General features: G+C 38.0%; 1 protein-coding gene across 1 annotated transcript in view; it reads right to left on the minus strand.

Moving 5' to 3' along the window:
- Positions 1–16,714, minus strand: part of ADCY2 (adenylate cyclase 2) — a 193,904-nt gene extending 177,190 nt beyond the window's left edge. Inside the window, exons 1-2 of the mRNA XM_031552698.1 lie at positions 16,673–16,714; positions 15,859–16,056 (exon numbers count right to left, since the gene is read on the minus strand). Of these exons, the coding sequence (XP_031408558.1) occupies positions 15,859–16,056; positions 16,673–16,714 (240 nt within the window). The remainder of the gene's footprint in view (positions 1–15,858; positions 16,057–16,672) is intronic.
- Between the last annotated feature and the right edge of the window lie 1,104 nt (positions 16,715–17,818).

Below are 17,818 nucleotides of genomic sequence, written 5' to 3' on the forward strand. Positions count from 1 at the left end.
CTTGAGTGTTTGCTCTTAATTTTTCATCTGTTAAACTCCCAGCAAATTGAAAACCAGAGCTCACAACCAGCAGATAGCACAGGAACACTCCCCAAAAGATGCATGTTCTTAGAGCTGCTGCTGCTGGTGGCAGACAAAGCATTCAGTTAGGAGTGCTCTAGAAAGCCTGATGTAGAGCTTCAGACACGTTGTTCTATAAATTACAAACATACACTCAAATTGGCATTTAGAACATCTGCTGCTTTCCTCCTGCACAGGACACCATCAGTTCTGTAACAATTCAGCCAGCCTTATGCAAGGCAGCACAAAGCACTTTATTATTAGCAAGACTTTTCACAAAGTATTAATTGCTTCACGTGGGCAAATTCAAGTAACCAAAATCCGAGATATTATTGTAGTCTCCATTACACTGATATTACAGTAGTGTACCTATTAGGATGTTTTCAGATTGATTCCTGACGTGTTATTTTGCTGATTACTCCTGGATCAGATTTAAATTTGCTCAGTGATGAAAATGTGAATTCAGAAGTACTCAAATGAACATTCAGAATGGCTATAACCACGGATGGTGGGTGGAGGAAGATCTGAATATGCTCTTGCTTCATCCCTTTTACCCTGCAGTGCTGGTTTGCCTCTTTGAAGTGCTGGTATGAGGGAAGAAACTGCATTACCCAAATACCATTTACATAATCAGTTTTTCCACATTTGAAGACATTTCTCCATGTGGTACTTTAATTTGCTCTTTGCAAATCACATACCTGGGACAATAAACATAAATATATGTTAATTTCCTCCATCTTCTACTTTAAAAAAAAAGTTACCTCTACAAAAAAAGTATTACTTTCATAGAGCTGACAAAAAAAAAAAAACAAAAAACTGTACACTTACTGGAAACTCAGCAAATTATTTGCTTCTATTTTGCATCTCCTCCCTGTTCTTGAGAGGAAAGAAATCTCTAACTATGATTTACATTTCTGAAGCTTCAGTCTAGTACAGTCAGCTAGATAAATATAAATCACCCATCCATGATGGACTCGTTAACCCTTGTATGTCCCTTACAACTCAGGATATTCCCTGATTCTACACTTCTATCATTATAAGTTGTAGGGACCATATGACACAAAATTACATGCATGTTCATTTAGATTTTTGATACAACTGAAAACAGATGATATATCTACATAAAGATCACATCCATAAAGTAAATGTGAAGTTAATGCTCTCACGCTTCTGGTTAGAGTAATGGCACAGGTTTGTGTTGAAAATCTGTATATGTCACTCCTGGTTTTTTGTTACCATCACTGCCAAACATCACATGAAGGTAACTGAACAAACATTCAAGTGTTTTCACACCACATAAGCAATTGGATATAATCCTTGCATTCACCAAGACCATACCAGAAGTATTCATTCATGTTACTTTTTATGGTGTTAACGTTCTAGACGAATCTCGTGAGGAAAACCTTTACTTCAACAAAACGGAGTAGAACTGCCTTTATGAAATCACCTATAGCCCAACTATCTCCACCAGCAGTGACAACTGATCAGTTCTGGTAATGCTTCCAGAGAGAAAGAGAAGACAGCTCCCAAAACGCATGTTCTTCTCGCAGTGTAATACATGTATTTAGGCTGCATATCTGCTATTTAATATTTCCTCTGATTCAGCAAAAAGTACCCAATTCCAAGGCCCAGATAATAATTCAAGTACCTCTAAGGATGAAACATACTCTTCTTATTGCATTGTTGACATGGAAGTTCATTATAAACATCCTGTGACCTAAAAAACACATGGATTTAGCTGCCATCTGAATAACCAGCTGCACAGACAAGCCTTTCTGTTCCACAGTTTATACATCTTGCAATTTTTAAAACTATGCAGCAGGTGAGAAATCATACTTTTGATAGACCTTGTCCAAATTAGAATGCTCAAATTTCTTTCTTATCTGCATTACTTAATTTCAGCCCATACCATGAACACACCTGATGCAAACACAAAGGCCTGATAAGTTGGAAGATCTGTCAGCCTCCTTTTGATCAGGCAAACAGCAGTAGCAGCACAGGTTGTGTGACAGCACTTCAGGTCCTTCAATCCTTCCTCAGCTCCAGCAGTACTCCACAGTTGCTCCTTTCTCTTGGTTTTGTACAGCCCTTCTTACTTTGGAATTGGTTATACTCAACATGACGTGCGTTCTCCCAAATCGCTGCCCGGCAGTGATGCCTGGGCTCCACACCACTGCCTTGATCCACTTCAAAGTGGTCCTGGTAGGTTTTATGCCTCTACAGAACTGCAGTGAAAAAGGGAGTTACTGAAACACTGCTGCGACAAGTGGTGGAATTAATTTCACAAGGACTCCCTGGAAAAGTCTGAGAGATACCCATTCCTAACGGCTGTTACTGCACAGATATGATCCAAAGAGCTATTTTCAGTCCTTCCACCAAAATCACAGCAGCTGTTACAAGTAGCTGAAATGACTCTCCCAAGATTATCAGCAGTTTTTAAAATGGCAGTTTTTAGCCAGCAAAGCTGCATCTTTTACAGAAATATACAAAAGACGTTAGATAAAGTAGTTCACTATTCTACATTGTCTCAAAAAGTACACTATCTCAAGGGAGAATGAAGATATCTTGTTAAACTATATTTTCTGCAAGTGGTAAATCGATTCTTTCTCTCACCAAAACATCAGTGGGAAGCTGAGACACTAGGTACAGAACTTGAGTTGTTGGCTTCAGAAAGCAAGGCTTTTATATGCTCCTTACTGGTTTTAAAGGACTGAAAAAAAATTTAAAATATATTTTGGCATAATATATTTGGCCAAACAGTACCTCTTGAAAACTCAGTGTAATCCCAGCCTAACAACTGTTAGTGTTGATATATTTAATAACTTGTCATTTTTCTATTCATCCAAAAGAAAATTCTTGAAGGCTTCAACACAGTTCTGAATGAAGTTGGTAACAGTTGGTATCTACATCACATCTGAAATGTAAATGAGTCATTTTTGTCTTTTGGGGGACTAGGATAGAAGAGAGTGCTCTTAAGTTCTGCTGTTAAAAATAACTTCCCTCTTGTCACACACAATATCCCCTTTAATGATCCCTGCTACGTATTACTTACATGATGACCTATTAAACAAATGGGGACACGATGCACCCTGCATGCTTCAAAATTCAAGGAAAAGCAGATATTTAAAACAAAAATAAGCATGTACAACACAAGACCAGGTACTGCATTACATCTAAAAATACCACACTAAGGTTCAGGAAATAAAAAATAAAAAAATAAAAAAAGACAAAATAGGGGTGTGAAATGCAGCAGAGAGGATTCAAAATGCCATTCCTAACTACTTGGAAGGGGTTCAGCTTCAGGCAAAAATCTCCTCAGCTTCAGTCACTGCTGACTGCTGGAGCTGCTCCAGCAACTCCCTCAGCTGTTCTCCCTTCCTCAAGAGGAAGCTGAGCAGCCATCACCTCCCGAGGGCAAAGAGGCTAGATGATATGTCACCTTTGCCTGTCTCCATGTAAATATATCTTCTGATAATCATGACAAAATGCTTACCCGGGTACAATGGATTAATGATCGCTAGACATTCACTCCCAGTTGAGCTCTACTCTGGTAGTTTGACACCATTAAAATTATGTAAATGTCAAAGTGGGCAACGGCAATACATCAACCGAGAATTTTTAACTGTAGTCATCTGATTACAATCTTTGTAGTGCTGTTACCTCACTGCAAGAGGTTTGAATTGTTACAAAGAAGCACTCATGAACAACCCCCCAGGAGGCTTTACTGCAGCTGTTAAGCAGTTTTCTGGACTGGAGAAGGAACAAAGTCTATTTCTAAGAGATTCCACTCTGGATAGGTAGGTGGAAAGAATCCCTGTCCCACACAAGTCAGCCTAATGCGTTGCTTTGATTTAGAGACAGGACAGGATGTATAGGACTGTCACTTCCACAAGGGCTTTCCCAGTGCTGCCTCTTCCCTAACTCTTAGCATTAGCTGTGAATAATTTATAGCCCTAAAGATTAAAGTTTCATGAAACCAATTCAACACAAAAAATAATCCAGTATCTCTAGTCAGAAAAAAAAGTGACAAAGGGAAAAAATAGTTTGAAAACTGAAAAACAGTATCTTCCAGTGGGAATTTACTTAACAGTTTACTTAACAATAAGAAGAAACCTAACTTGAGCAGTATTTTTAAATGAACAGATACTACTATGACTTTTTACTGTGAAGTTGCAATGTAGGCAATAACTTCTTTCGGAGGATCTCAAGGTTAAGGAGCTATTAGAAGGAACGAGGAAAAAATTTTTGCTTTAGAAAAAAAAGATTCTAAAATTGATACAAGCTTTTTCATGTAACATGAGTTCATCAACTGACCTTGCCTAAAAAGAATGACTTTCTCATATATATTCTGCATTAAAATTAATTTATTCAAAACATGCACTCCTTCCTCTTGCAAGATTTATTTTTTTCTCTAAATGCTTGAGGAGTCATAATATTATTATCAGTGTACCAAGTGTTAAATTATATATAAAAATATGTAAGATACATTTCAGTATGAAACATGTGAGATATATAAATAAGAAGTAATTTCCCTAGCTGCAAGAAACCTTACTATAGCAGCATGACAATGAGCCAGCAGCCTGGAACATACAATACTGCTGACCTTCCATACTTCAAAATTACTCCACAGAAGGTGAGCTTTTTAAAGCTCCTGGATTATTTGTTCATACTGGTTCACCATCCCATCTCTATTCATTGCCACTGATAACACAAATAACAAGAGCTGAAAGTCTGCTTCTCGCTCAAGCAAAAGGCTCACTGTTCCTTGTCTAATCAACTGAGTATTTTATTTATCATCAAGTTACACTAACTTATCCTTAAATGCTGACTGTATTTCCTTTATGGTTTTAATTCAATTCCTCTTTATTTCTTCACCTTTTTCTTCAATGCATCTTCTTCCATACTGCAGCCCAAGAACTAACAGCAAATCCAACATTTCTCCAGCATCAGGGAGCTCAGACCAAGGATGCCAAATGGCAGCTATTTGCCCATGGGCAAAGGCTTCATCTCATGGAAACAACAGACACAGCAGTAGTGGGCTTGTGTTCTGACTTCAGTCCTCTAGCACTGTAACAGAGACTGCAGCTATTTCAAACAAAGAGATACACCTGGCATGGTAGACTCCCTCTGCTTCGATAACATAGGTTAAAATAAACAACATAATACAATTGCAAAGATACTGAAGACTGAAGTCTGACATTTTACTGGAAAAAAAAAATCTGATTTTATTTATTCATCCCTATCATAGATGGATGGTCAGCAAGGTAAGTAAAGAATACAAGCCTTAAAACATTACAGGAGATAAAGTCATTTTGTTCTGTAATCTATGCTTCCTACTGCTAATCTAATAATTAATTACAAAAACAGTATGCAATGGATCTGGATCTGGAAAGATTTTCCATTTCTAGCAGACTTCAGTGGCTACTACACATCTCCACAATATTGTAAAATGCAGCTTGCAGGATGCTCACGCAGCTTCAGAACAGAAGCGCTTTCTGAAACTTCATTATAAGTAATTAAGGAGAGGTGAAAAGAAAAGAAAAAGAAAGGGAAATGAAAGATGATTAGTAGAGATTCTTTTACTAGCCTCTCTGGAGAAGGATACCCTGTAACAGGCTGAAAGAGCTAGGGCTCTTCAGCCTGAAGAAGGCTCCAGAGGGACCTTATAGTGGCCATCCACTACCTGAAAGGAGCCTACAGGAAAGCTGGGGAGGGACTTTTTATAAGGCCATATAGCCACAGGATGAGGAGAAATGGTTTTAAACTGGAAGAGGGGAGATTTAGACTAGGTATCAGGAAGAAATTCTTCACTGTGAGGGGGTGAGACACTGGAGCAGGTTGCCAGTGAGGTTGTGGATGCCCCCTCCCTGGAAGCATTGAAGGCCAGACTGGATGGGACTTTGAGCAACCTGGTCTAGAGGGAGGTGTCCCTGCCTATAGCAGGGTGGTAACAGGTGGTATCATGGAAATAAATACAAGCTGCAAATAATACAACAATACAGATGAATGGTATGTGGACACCACATGTGGATACCACACTTTCTCCCCCTTGTCAAAACTCTGTCATTTGGTAGACCTGGCTGTTCATCCCACTAGACACGACAAAGTCCCCAAATCATATTTGATAAGTTTCCAGAGTGAGTAACTCAGGCTCCTACTAGAAAGGGGAAAAAAAACAGCATCCAGATGCATCTAAGAAAAACTGCAATCTCATCTATGTGAAAGAGATTTAAAACACCCCATTGTACAAAGTACACTTGTTTATGTAACAAGTACAGGAGCTCTTGTTAGATGATGTATACAGTCAAAATGAGTAATAAGACTTTTTTTTTTTTATTTTTTTTTCAAAGCAGAACTGAATGTGTGGTCAAGGGGAATTTGACAGACCTATAACTGAGCCCTTGGAAATTTGAACCTGCAATACTATGGTTGCCACTAATGACGCTTAAAAATATTGGTTTATACATAAACTCATCCATATTGAAGGAGACAAAACATGTTGTTACAAAAAGTACAAGGTGATGAAAAATGATGAAGCGCTAAAGAAAGGCAATCCTCACTAATAAGTGGGAGAGATGACAAGTATGATGCTAAATACGAGAAAGATGCGAAAATAAGCAAATTTATAAAAGGAAGTGCAAAAAAATGAATACAGAGGAATTGCAATATAAGCAAACCATTTTATATATATATATATATAAATACTCAGTGTACACTTATACTGCAAATATGCAGTAGATAAATAACTAGTAGATTACAGAAAATCTGAAATTGAGTTATTATAAAAAGAAAGAAATGTAGAAACCACCACTGAGGAAAAAGACAGTGCAGATTACAAAATGCAAATTACTTTGCAATAGCACAGGAGAACATGAGACATGCAGACCTGTAGTATTAAGTCATCACTCCAACTGCAATCTTAAATGTGATTCTTATAAATAAAAAAGGTACCTTCAAATCATTCAAATGTTATATATAAAAGAACATTTAAAAAGACATTCAGGTCTGTCTGTTTGAGTAAGAATGTCTAGAAAGTAAAGCACACAAAATAATGCATTGAAAACAAGACATATAAAATTAATTATGAATAGAGAATTTTTATATATGTATAACTTAGATCAAAATGGATGTATAAGAAGCAAATAAGAAAAACGCAGTCTAGACTGCAACACAATGAATACGCAGTCAACTTTGAAACTGTTCAAATTAACCAATGGGTCAATATGCCCCATACCAGGCAGTGGTCAAGGCCAGGCTGAGGGATTTTGAGCAACCTGGTCTAGTGGGATGTGTCCCTGCCCAATTCAAGGGGGTTGGAACTATGTGGTCTTAAGGTCTCTTCTGTCCCCAAAACAGTAAGTTAACATGAATAACCTCTTGAAAGCAGACCTAAGTCTTCTTGTTCCCAAAAAATTTACAATTTATCTATAATTCATATAATTCAAATTTTAGCTAGATTGTAACTCTCTAAAAAATAAATTGAAGTATATTCAGAATAATAAAATAGTATTTTATGAAAATATATACTTGTCTAGTTAAGATTTTTTTAAATGTTATTTATACAGATTTTATAATTTATGTTATTCATACGGATACATAAAACATACACAAATATGGATGAACTTGAGATGTAAACATACATCTCCTACAACTAATACTGAGTCAGCCTTACTGAAACAGAAGTTTGTGTTTTTTTGTTTTTTTTTTGTTTTTCTAATGTCTCCCGCTCTCATAAAATTCAACCAAGTGTTTAGAGGGTTTAACCATCCTGGTGAATCAATTGTAAATGCTACCAGAAGACTTCAGATTTCTTCTGCACAAAACTTTTCTGACATCAATAAGAATTAGGTGTTAAAGCCACAAAATTACTTCAGTTCTAAGATCAAATTTTTAAGCAAAGAGCTCAGACCAAAAGACTCAAGCAGTGTCATGCCAAAAAATCCAATCCTGGAAGTCAGGCAAACTGCAAAATTTCTAAGCAGAAAACAATTTCAATTAAAGGAAAAGGCTTATATGGCCTAAAGTACGCTTAGCTAAGAAATTGTGGGCAACTTCTTTAAAGGTTCTCAGACAGTTCCATCATATAAGTATTTGTTAATTACTATGTACTATAAAATTATTAAAATGTTTATTTTCTAATGTTCAATCAATTACTAAGCGTATAAGAACCCTTATGAATGGCTTGAATCATTAATTTCCATTTGTCATTTGTTTTTTTTGATATCAGTAATATCAGAACAATATGACGATATTTGAAATTTCAATTACTTTTAGAATTCTAAGAATCATTAAGGGATTTTTTGATAAGCATAATCTCCCATCATGGAGAGGAAAGTGTGCCACAATCAATTTCGCATATTTATCTGCGACATAAGTTTTTATTGTACTTCTATGGAGCTACATTAATACTTTCCATAGCAAAATTGATCCACGTGACTTGCACAGCAAATATCACAACATGTATAAACTATGTAATAATCTTGACGAAATCTGCAATCAGTTCAGCCTTCATACTTAATTTTATGATTTGAAATGGAAAAATCATTACAGGAAATGGAGTAAAGAAAAATAAACTAGCAGAAAGCCAAGGATTTCAAAAGGCTCTTCTTATAAAGGTGTAGGAGACATTCAGCCTCTTTGTGTTCATATTACATCAAACCTCAATTATATGATCTAAAATAACTGCCTGATCAGAAATACAGCTAGGTTATTATACTCCCTTTTTTTTTTTTTTTTGAGACTACTGCTTCCTTCTCCAGAAGGATAAAAAACATTTAAATAATAAAAAGCCATGAACTTTTATAACTTGGAAAATCTCTCTCTTTAGTTTTAATATGCACTTCAGATGCAAAGTAAATCTCCATTTAGACTAATTCAGTAGACACCAGGATGTATGTATAGGCATAAGGGACTAAAAGGATACTCTTAGATCACTGAAGTCCATTCCCCTGCTAGCAAATACACCCAATGACTTTTAAATAAGGGCAGCATTCCACTATAAAACCAATTCATGATTTTAGTCCTTGCTGTCCTAACTGGAAAGCCACTCCACAAACTCAGTGCCCCAGTGGCATTATCTGTAGATGTATCATCTGTATCATCTATAGATGGCAGTCACATCACTCTCAGTGTTCTTCTGTTCTCCTCCTCCTCTATAGCTGTCAAATTCCCCGCACAAAATGGGCTCTCTCCTTTCTCCTGATGATCTCACTCGCTGCTTTTGTTCCAGCTTCAGTGTATCCTTTTGAATGCAGATGACCAAAAATGTGCATAGTGATCAAGGCACCAGTGAAACCTCACCTGATCTGGGTCCCTTGTCATCGTAACTGCTACCCCAGTGATGCACTGTCCTTTTCATGCACCTCCTCTTCATTCTGCTTTTCCTGCTCATTTTCTACTGATGATCTCTTGGCCCACAGCTGAATTTTCTGCAGTTAGTTCCCAAATGCAGGCCCACCTAGTACTCTGTACTATTAAATTTAATCTAGTTGCTATTATTTCAGTCTTCAAGGTCATGCTGTTCTTGCCCTATAACATCCCGCTCTTTTGCAGGACTCTTAACTGTGCCATCGACAATCTTTATATAGCAGAGACATTCTGTTGCCCCATAAGTGGTAGAAACCATTAATAAAGGGAATCATTCCCCAGAGAGCTCCCCAAGAAATTAAACCAGCAATTTTCCTCTGGCCTGATACTCTCTGAAGTCACCACAGCTGCCATCTCCCTTTGCCTATATTTAAAATAATTTTAATAACTCCCATCTCCTCCAGTTTTGCTTCTTCTTTTCCATTTGGCACCACAACAGATGTTTTACTTTTAAAAAAATGAAAATAAAAAAATAAACAGAACAGCTTTTCCTATTTAAGATAAATCAGTTTTCTTTCCCTGAACAGCTATCAGAACACACTGCCATCACATACCAAAGGTTAACAACGGCACATTAGCTATGCTAACAGGGTCTTCAAAGGCTCTACACACTATTTTGCTATATTAATCTACTACACTACTGATTTTAATGACAAGCTGGCAGGTCTCTAGTAGCTCAGCTTTTTCCTGTCTTATATACAAATATAGTCACACCAGAATTTGATAAATACATTAAAATGCCCTTATATTTAGCCTGTAACTTCATGTGTCTTTTACAAAAAAAAAAAGAATATTAAGATAAAAATCATCTGTTCTTCTCCTTCATCTAACATGATCCCAAAAAAATGGTTTGTACTTGTGGATTCTGGGCTTCGTCGTCTTCTCCCACATCTGCTCCTACAGCGCAGCATCAACTGCTACCCAGTACTTTATCCTTTAAAACAAGCCACCTGGTCCTTTACCAGGTGACTATTCACACTGCAAGGTACCAAACCATGTTCCTTCAAGATCCACTTCCTTGCTTAAGATATTCATTCCTGATAGTCTGATTCTCCTTGAACTTGAAAAAATTCTAAGTCTCCTCCATTCTCCAGATCCTGAGACCTCAGCAAGGTTCACAATAACTCATCCATGCTTTCCTGTGCTGCAGGAACTTCCCTGGCATCCATCCTGATCTTCTTCTCAAACATCTAACTGTTCTGGCACCATTTAAGTGCACATTTTAATAGTAATTTACATCAGGGCTAACTGCAGACAATGCAGGTCCCAAGCAAGATATGGAAATGAGACCCTGGACAATTTTGTACAAAATTCTTTATTTTCCATGAACCCATCCAGCTTGCCACAGATACAGCGGTCTTCTGAGAGCTCAGACCTCCTACACACACTCCTCTCCAGTTCTGCATCCTTGGCTTTGCTCACCTCCAAACACGGCTCTAAAGTCCTCCCTCAGAAATGCAGAACCCATGTTGTTGCGTAGGAGCCCCCAGACAGACTGCAGCCCCTCAAATTAACACAGGAGCTAATTACCACGACTGTCCACAGAAGATCCGCTGTGCAGGCCTCTATCCCTCAGCACGCAACAGACTTGTATGCTCAAATGCCAAGAAAGTATCAAAGAAAATGAGAATAATAAAGACTAATCCTGCAAATCTGGCCTAGATTTCATACACAAGTGTTGCTCTGAGGCTGGAATTCAACCACACTACATCTCCTCCTGCATAACGTTCCATAACAGTAACTCCTCTGAGGAGAGGATGAGGAGGATTAGACTGTCCAGCCAAGAGGAGACTGAGAGGCAGCCTCGTTGCTGCTTGAGGAGGGGAAGGAAGCAGAGAAGTGTGCCGGGCTCTGCTCCTGGTCACCAATACCAGGATGTGTGGGAACAGTGCAAATACGAGCTGGGGAACATCAGGCTGGAAACTAGGGAAAAAATCATGATGAGGGGATTGAACACTGGAACAGGCTTTCAAGAGAGGTGGTTGCTGCCCCATGTCTGTTTAAGAGACTTTTGGACGATGTCTTCATTAATATGCTTTAGCTTTTGCTGAGCCCTGACATGGTCAGGCCATCATACTAGATGATCTCTATAGGTCCCTTCCAACTGAACTGCTCTATTCTACTCACACATTAAAACAAAACAAAGAAGTTCTTTAGAACTTAGATCAAAAACTAGCGTTAGAATAAAATAGCCAAACATATTATAAATACAGGGCTACATGGATAATTTTTTTGTAAATCAGAAGTGTCAAATCCTGCTTGAAGTAATTTGTAGTAATTTCTGTGCTGTAACTGAATATAGACAAGGAGGATCACATCTGGTGCCTGGGCTGTGCAAACGCATTTATAACTACACTTGAATACCAAAATCCAGCAATGACAGAACTCATTAGACCAGTATAATGTTGTATAATTACTCTTTTTTTTTTTTTTAATCATCCACTGTGTGACTGAAGAGCTCTTCTTACCCCTTGATATATTTACACATATCCTGTATAAAAGGCTGAGGAAATGTTAGATGTGTCAGAAGATGACATGGAATGGAAAAGCAACCATTGAACAATAACTGTACTGCCAGTGAATCAAGAGGAAACAAAACTAAATTCATCCCCTGACATATACTTTTACAGATAGATACTGGATTTTTGTTTGTTAGAAAATTGAACCTTTCTGTCAGTAAAGAAAAGTCCTGATATGACAAAATCACCTTCTTCCACCAGCACTTCTTCCTCAGCTTGTCCAACCTGTGTTTTTCGGCTTTCCACCAAACATATCATCCACTGATTTTGGCAGAGATCTTTCTGAACATCTTCCCCGGGTCCTTCCTCACAGAAACCAGCCCCATGCATTATCACTCACACCTTAGATTTGGAAAGACCTGCCAGCAGACAACTGCTGTCTCTCAGGCAATACATAACTTCCTTTGCTTCGCTTCTTTCCTATCCATCACAGGAAGGTGCTCTGTGCCTCCTGCCAGACCTCTCATACAGACATCCACTCATCTCAGACAGTCCAGCCTTCCTCCATTAGGCTGTAAGTCAGTCTCATCCGTATAGGCCCTATCAAAACATCCCAGTTCCCTGAGCCATCAGGGCAATGAGAGGGAACTGCCACCCTTCTGTAGTAACAGTTTGTCAGACAAGAAGGGTATTTGCCACCACTGCTCAAATTTTTCCAAGTAAGTGGTGCTTTTCATGTAGGTGGTGCTCTCCATCTCCTTTTCAATGCAACTGGCTTATCTGCACCATCCATAAGGAAGAGGGGAGCTGAGGCTAACTGAGGAGTTAAGCTATCTGGAAAGATTAATAATGCAAACAATCCTGCAGTTTGTCTCCTCTGGTGGATGGGTTTGATGATGCTCGTGCAGCTAAATGCCAGCTCTAGCCTTTGGCTAAGGTTCAGCAGGCAATTCTGGGGCCAGCACAGGGCTTGCAAACAGGCCTGAGGGACGAAGTAAGAGCCTGAAGCCGCCTGCACCCCATTCCCAACACTGCCAGATCCACACACCCAATAATGGCTTTCTCTCCAAAGCTGTAGCTGTGGCTGAACAAGAGATGAGGAAATGCAGACAGATAAAAGCAGTCTGCAGGGACAACAAAAGCAAGCTGAAACCAATTATGATTTGCACTTATTTCATACCAGCCCACAGGACTAACACAAAAAATACCGGCACTGACCAGCCCGCTTCATTTTCAATTCCTCATTTTTCATGGAAGTTATTTGAGCTATGTGCCTGCAGGCACAAAGGGAGCTGCTCCACATTAAATATATATTGAATTCATAACAAAAATACTCTCTCTGAAGTGGTATTTTTATTGTAAACAAAAGCTGCAAAAGTTCACACCTGAGGTTTTTCCAACAACAGAGAAAATTGGCATTTAGCACGTAAAAAAGCCAAAAGGAATACTAAAATCATCAAGCCAAAACATAAACGATGCAGAGTTGTCTTTCAAAGGGAGAAGGTTTGTACACAAGTGAAAGAAAAACACATTCTTTCTATAAACTATGGTATGCAGTATATTTATCTTTTAACTGTTTATCGGTACAATTAAGAAATTCCATCTTTTTTACAAGCTCGGGATTTGGAAGACATGAAAGATGTGCTGAAAAGAGTATTTTTAAACCTCGCTAGACAAGAACAAACTTAGCTTATAGTTTGAAGAAAATGAAAGTGAAATACCTTGATGCATGAACTTTTTTTTTTTTAATTAGTATTTTGATCATTTTCCAATTAGTTATTATGACAAGGATATATCTGAAACAGAATTAATTTAAATTTTATATCAATTTCTTTTCTCTCACAAGAAGCATAGAGGAACAAGAAAAGGCCCTAATAAACGAAGCAAAACGTGTTTTAAATTCACAAAACGTAAACCTTTAAGAAAGAATCTGTCAGTCATCTTTGATGAAGGATTTTTTCAGATTTGCTTTCATGTATAATTATAGGGCAGAACATCTATTACTGACCTACCTATTCCTGATGCAGAGCAATCAAAACACCAACATTATAGGACTGCACAGCAGTACTGCTGGCTGTTTTTTTTCCCCATTAAACATGGGATCAGCCTGGTTTGTATGATGTCAAACTCCCAGAAAGGTTTCCATATTTCCGTAGTTTACTCTTAACTGATAGTAGGTAAAAGTGTACCAACAGCAATCACCAAAACAGCACTGCTATTCCAAGGGAAAAAAAAAAGTATCTGAGGCAGCGACTCCTTGAAGTGATCAAAGGCTGCTGTACCCCAGTCCCCCTCCTGCCAGACAGTAAGCGCACCAGCAAGTTCCAGTTAAGCGAGATACAGGCTGTAGAGTCACTGCTGTTTAGAAAAGTCCTGTCCACTAAATGAGACAGCTGTTGCTTTGGGCAGATCAACTAATGCTGCTTGCTTTCAAATATCCTCTTCCCACGAACCTCTTGCACGTCGACCAAGGAGCAGATCAAAGCATCTGACTCCTTATGTTCTAGCAAGCTGCTAAAGGACCATGTCTATCCCAAGAGCTCTGCAGCCCTTCCTGCTGTAGACGGCCAACCCAGTCATCATGATGTTATGGAAATTCCTACACTTTGCTAACAAAGAAGCACGGTAGGACAAACCTCCTTGGCAGACTAAAGAAAACACCAGGACTGCAACAGCATAATCCATTTTAGATATCTTTCACGCCATATGCTTTTGAAAATCATTATCATTCTTTCAAATAACAAGATTAAACTCCATAGAATTTGCAATGAAAAGATAATATGGCTAACTATATATTTGTATCTAAGCTTGAAAGCTTGAAATATTCTAGCATGACATCTCACAGCTGGCAATAAATAAATAAATCAACAAAGTAAGGCCACTTGAAATCCCTAGCCTTGATATCACAAAGATACAGAGACATTCATGGTGAAATGGGTACCTAGATATAAATACAACACATTCAGGCTTGCTTTTTATCACTTTCAAATGTGGTCTGGTTTGGTAGTTTCAAATAGTTATTAAAAAAAAAAAAGGGAAGAACAAGAAAGGAGATTAATTATTAATCAATCTCTGAACTTCCAAGAAAACAACAATACAGAAGTCAGTCACAGAGATGAAGGCACCAAAACTAATATTATCAACATACATCAGCAATTTAAATCATTTGAATCAACGATATTATAGGAATTAGTTGCATACTTAAAGTTCAATATTTGCATAAGTCTTTGCAAGTTGCAAATAGAAAGTCAGATAAATTGATTCAAGATAAAGACCTAGAAGGCATCACAGACTATTACAATTTAAGTCTTACACTAAACTTGCACTCAACACAGACTTTTCAGGGGACGCATTTATATATTTAAAGGATTTTTTCCATCCTATAGGGAGGTTTGCAGTGATTATTACATCAACAACATTTCCATATTGAGAGAATACAGGAAAGGAAAAGGATGTAGCATAACACCAAAGAATCCATCAGGTACAGCTCTGGATATCACATATCATTTATTAATATTTCAAAAATGCCGCAATTAAAAGGCAATTACACTTCTCTTTGTCTTCCTTACTACTTTTTTTAAGGAAATGGTAATTCCCTGTTTCTGTACTTATGTATTTCCTTAGATACGTAAGGAAGTTATCAATCATTTTTCTTCAAATGTTGCTACAAAATATCTTAAAGACCACTGAACAGAAAGCTCTCACACTTTAAGCTGAAGATAGCACCAGCAGATTTGAACAAAACTCGTACATCCAACATGCTAATTGGTCACTGGAATCAAATGTTCACTACAGAAGGAAGTTGGGGGGACTGAAATCAATGAAATAGATGCAGGAAATCTTAGCACAGAAACACCTGGCCACATAAATTTTTCATGAGATATCCCACAGAAGCTAGTGTTGTCACTTTCGCAGAGTATGGCTCCTAGAAATCCAGCCAGTAGAAATAAAATTAGTAATAAGACAATCTTACCTGGTCCCAGGGACAGATGATTCCTCCGAAACACATAAAGAGATATCCCATGGCAACAAGACATACCCAGACCACCAACGAAAATACACGGAGCAGCTTCTTAAAGACAGGCTCTAAGCAGACAAGGATAAATATAGCAAAAAAAATTGCTAGGGCTGTTGGAACAGTTATTAAAAATGCCACGTGGTCTTCAATTTCCTGAAAACAAAGGAAAATGAAAAGAAAGTTAAAAACTGATGTATTTAAAGGTCAGACAAGAGTAAGATACTCTTAACTGATGGTGCACTGATATTTCAGAAAGACATGGGAATATCAATCAAATGTCAATCAATCATAGCGATATGAATCAAAACAGGATTTCTGTCAATGTAAGAAGCTGTAATTTGGATTAATTTCATAAATAACCATTAGCCACCCTAATACTACTTTTGTTAAATTGAGATATATATTAGTTGAAGTAGATTGAGAAAACTAACTCACACGGCAGTAATGCGGTAGGCATGAAGGACTAAGTGAATTAAAAGGCAAGGCAAATCCAATCTGCAGAAAGTGACACAAGCTTTTCTGCTTCTGAATTCACAAGATCTCTGCAGTCAGTATAGTTCACAGGTTAAACTGAAGAATCTCTACTGAAGAATGCAGCTGTCTAAACACCTCCCAAATTGACTATGTTGTCAATAAGTCCATTAGAGTCTAATTTTTTTGACAGCAATATATCTATCAGGTACTATCTATCTTGCTTCTTTTTGAAGAACTCAGCTGGATGGATGAGTTACAGATTATATGCACCATCTTTTTCCTAGCAAGAGCTTACTTTGAAATGTGCAGGCAACATGCAGAGTAATGGCTGGAACATACCTCAAAAAGAGATTCAGAATAAAGCAGAATTAAATTTATTTACAGAACCTGTATAAAAGTTACTACACTAACATGTTTAAATCATCTAGTGATAGAAGCACTAAAAAAAACATTTATTACTATATTTGTTCCAAAGCATCCGTGGTTGAAGTACAACAGCACTGTATCAAAGGTTGGTTGTACAAACTTCATTCATTCATGCAGCTGTTAGGAATTCTAGCAGCAATTTTTAGCAAAAAAAGGATTGCAAAAGGCCCCAAATGCTGCGGTTGCAGCAGTATAATGCCCTCCACAAGTCACACTATATGCAGAAGTGCTTCACCTCTACTTCTACTGTTGGTGAGATCACGGGGACAATCTGAAAGCACCTTTTTGATCATTTTTCAACACTGATTTCAACTGCTTTTCCCCTGGTTTTGTAGCGGCTTTCTTAGTGTCTGATACTTTTTACCCACTGCTAGCTTGCCAGCTTAAATACTTAACATTTTATGTTTTGTGGGCTTTGTTTCTTACTTATATAAAACTTTCTACAGGTAGTGCAAAAATGAATAAATAAATAAATAAGTAAATAAATAAATGTTTCAGCATTTTTTTTTTTCCTCATGAAAGACAAACTACACAAGCCAGTATTTATACGAGACAAGTGCTGTAGCACTCTTTCACATCCTTCCCCTGCTGCTCATGACCTTACTGTGCATGCTCTGCACACTTCCATGCTTGTCAGCTGCCTCCAGCATGCTCACCCTGCCACGAGTGTCCCCACGCCTCCGGTCAGCATCACACCAGGCAGGGGCCACGAGCTCAGGCATACACATAACCAAAGCAGACTCTGGACTTTGACAGGACAAAAGAGGAATTGATCGACTTTCTGCCAAGCTCATTAGCTGATATACCATATGGCTCACGCCATTAGCCATCAGCCATATGGCTCCCAGAGCAGAGCAGCAATCCCTGGCTGCTGGAAACCAGTGGAAACACAGCTATGAGAGCCTACCACTGATCAGGCAGGGCAGGCTGAGGGTTATCCTTCCTGTACCTCAGCTATCACCACAAAGCCAAAGAGAAAAACTTTTCAGAACTAACACTTGCCTTTCTCACCTTT

The sequence above is a fragment of the Meleagris gallopavo genome, chromosome 3 (genome assembly GCF_000146605.3).
Source record: "Meleagris gallopavo isolate NT-WF06-2002-E0010 breed Aviagen turkey brand Nicholas breeding stock chromosome 3, Turkey_5.1, whole genome shotgun sequence".
Classification (NCBI taxonomy): domain Eukaryota; kingdom Metazoa; phylum Chordata; class Aves; order Galliformes; family Phasianidae; genus Meleagris; species Meleagris gallopavo.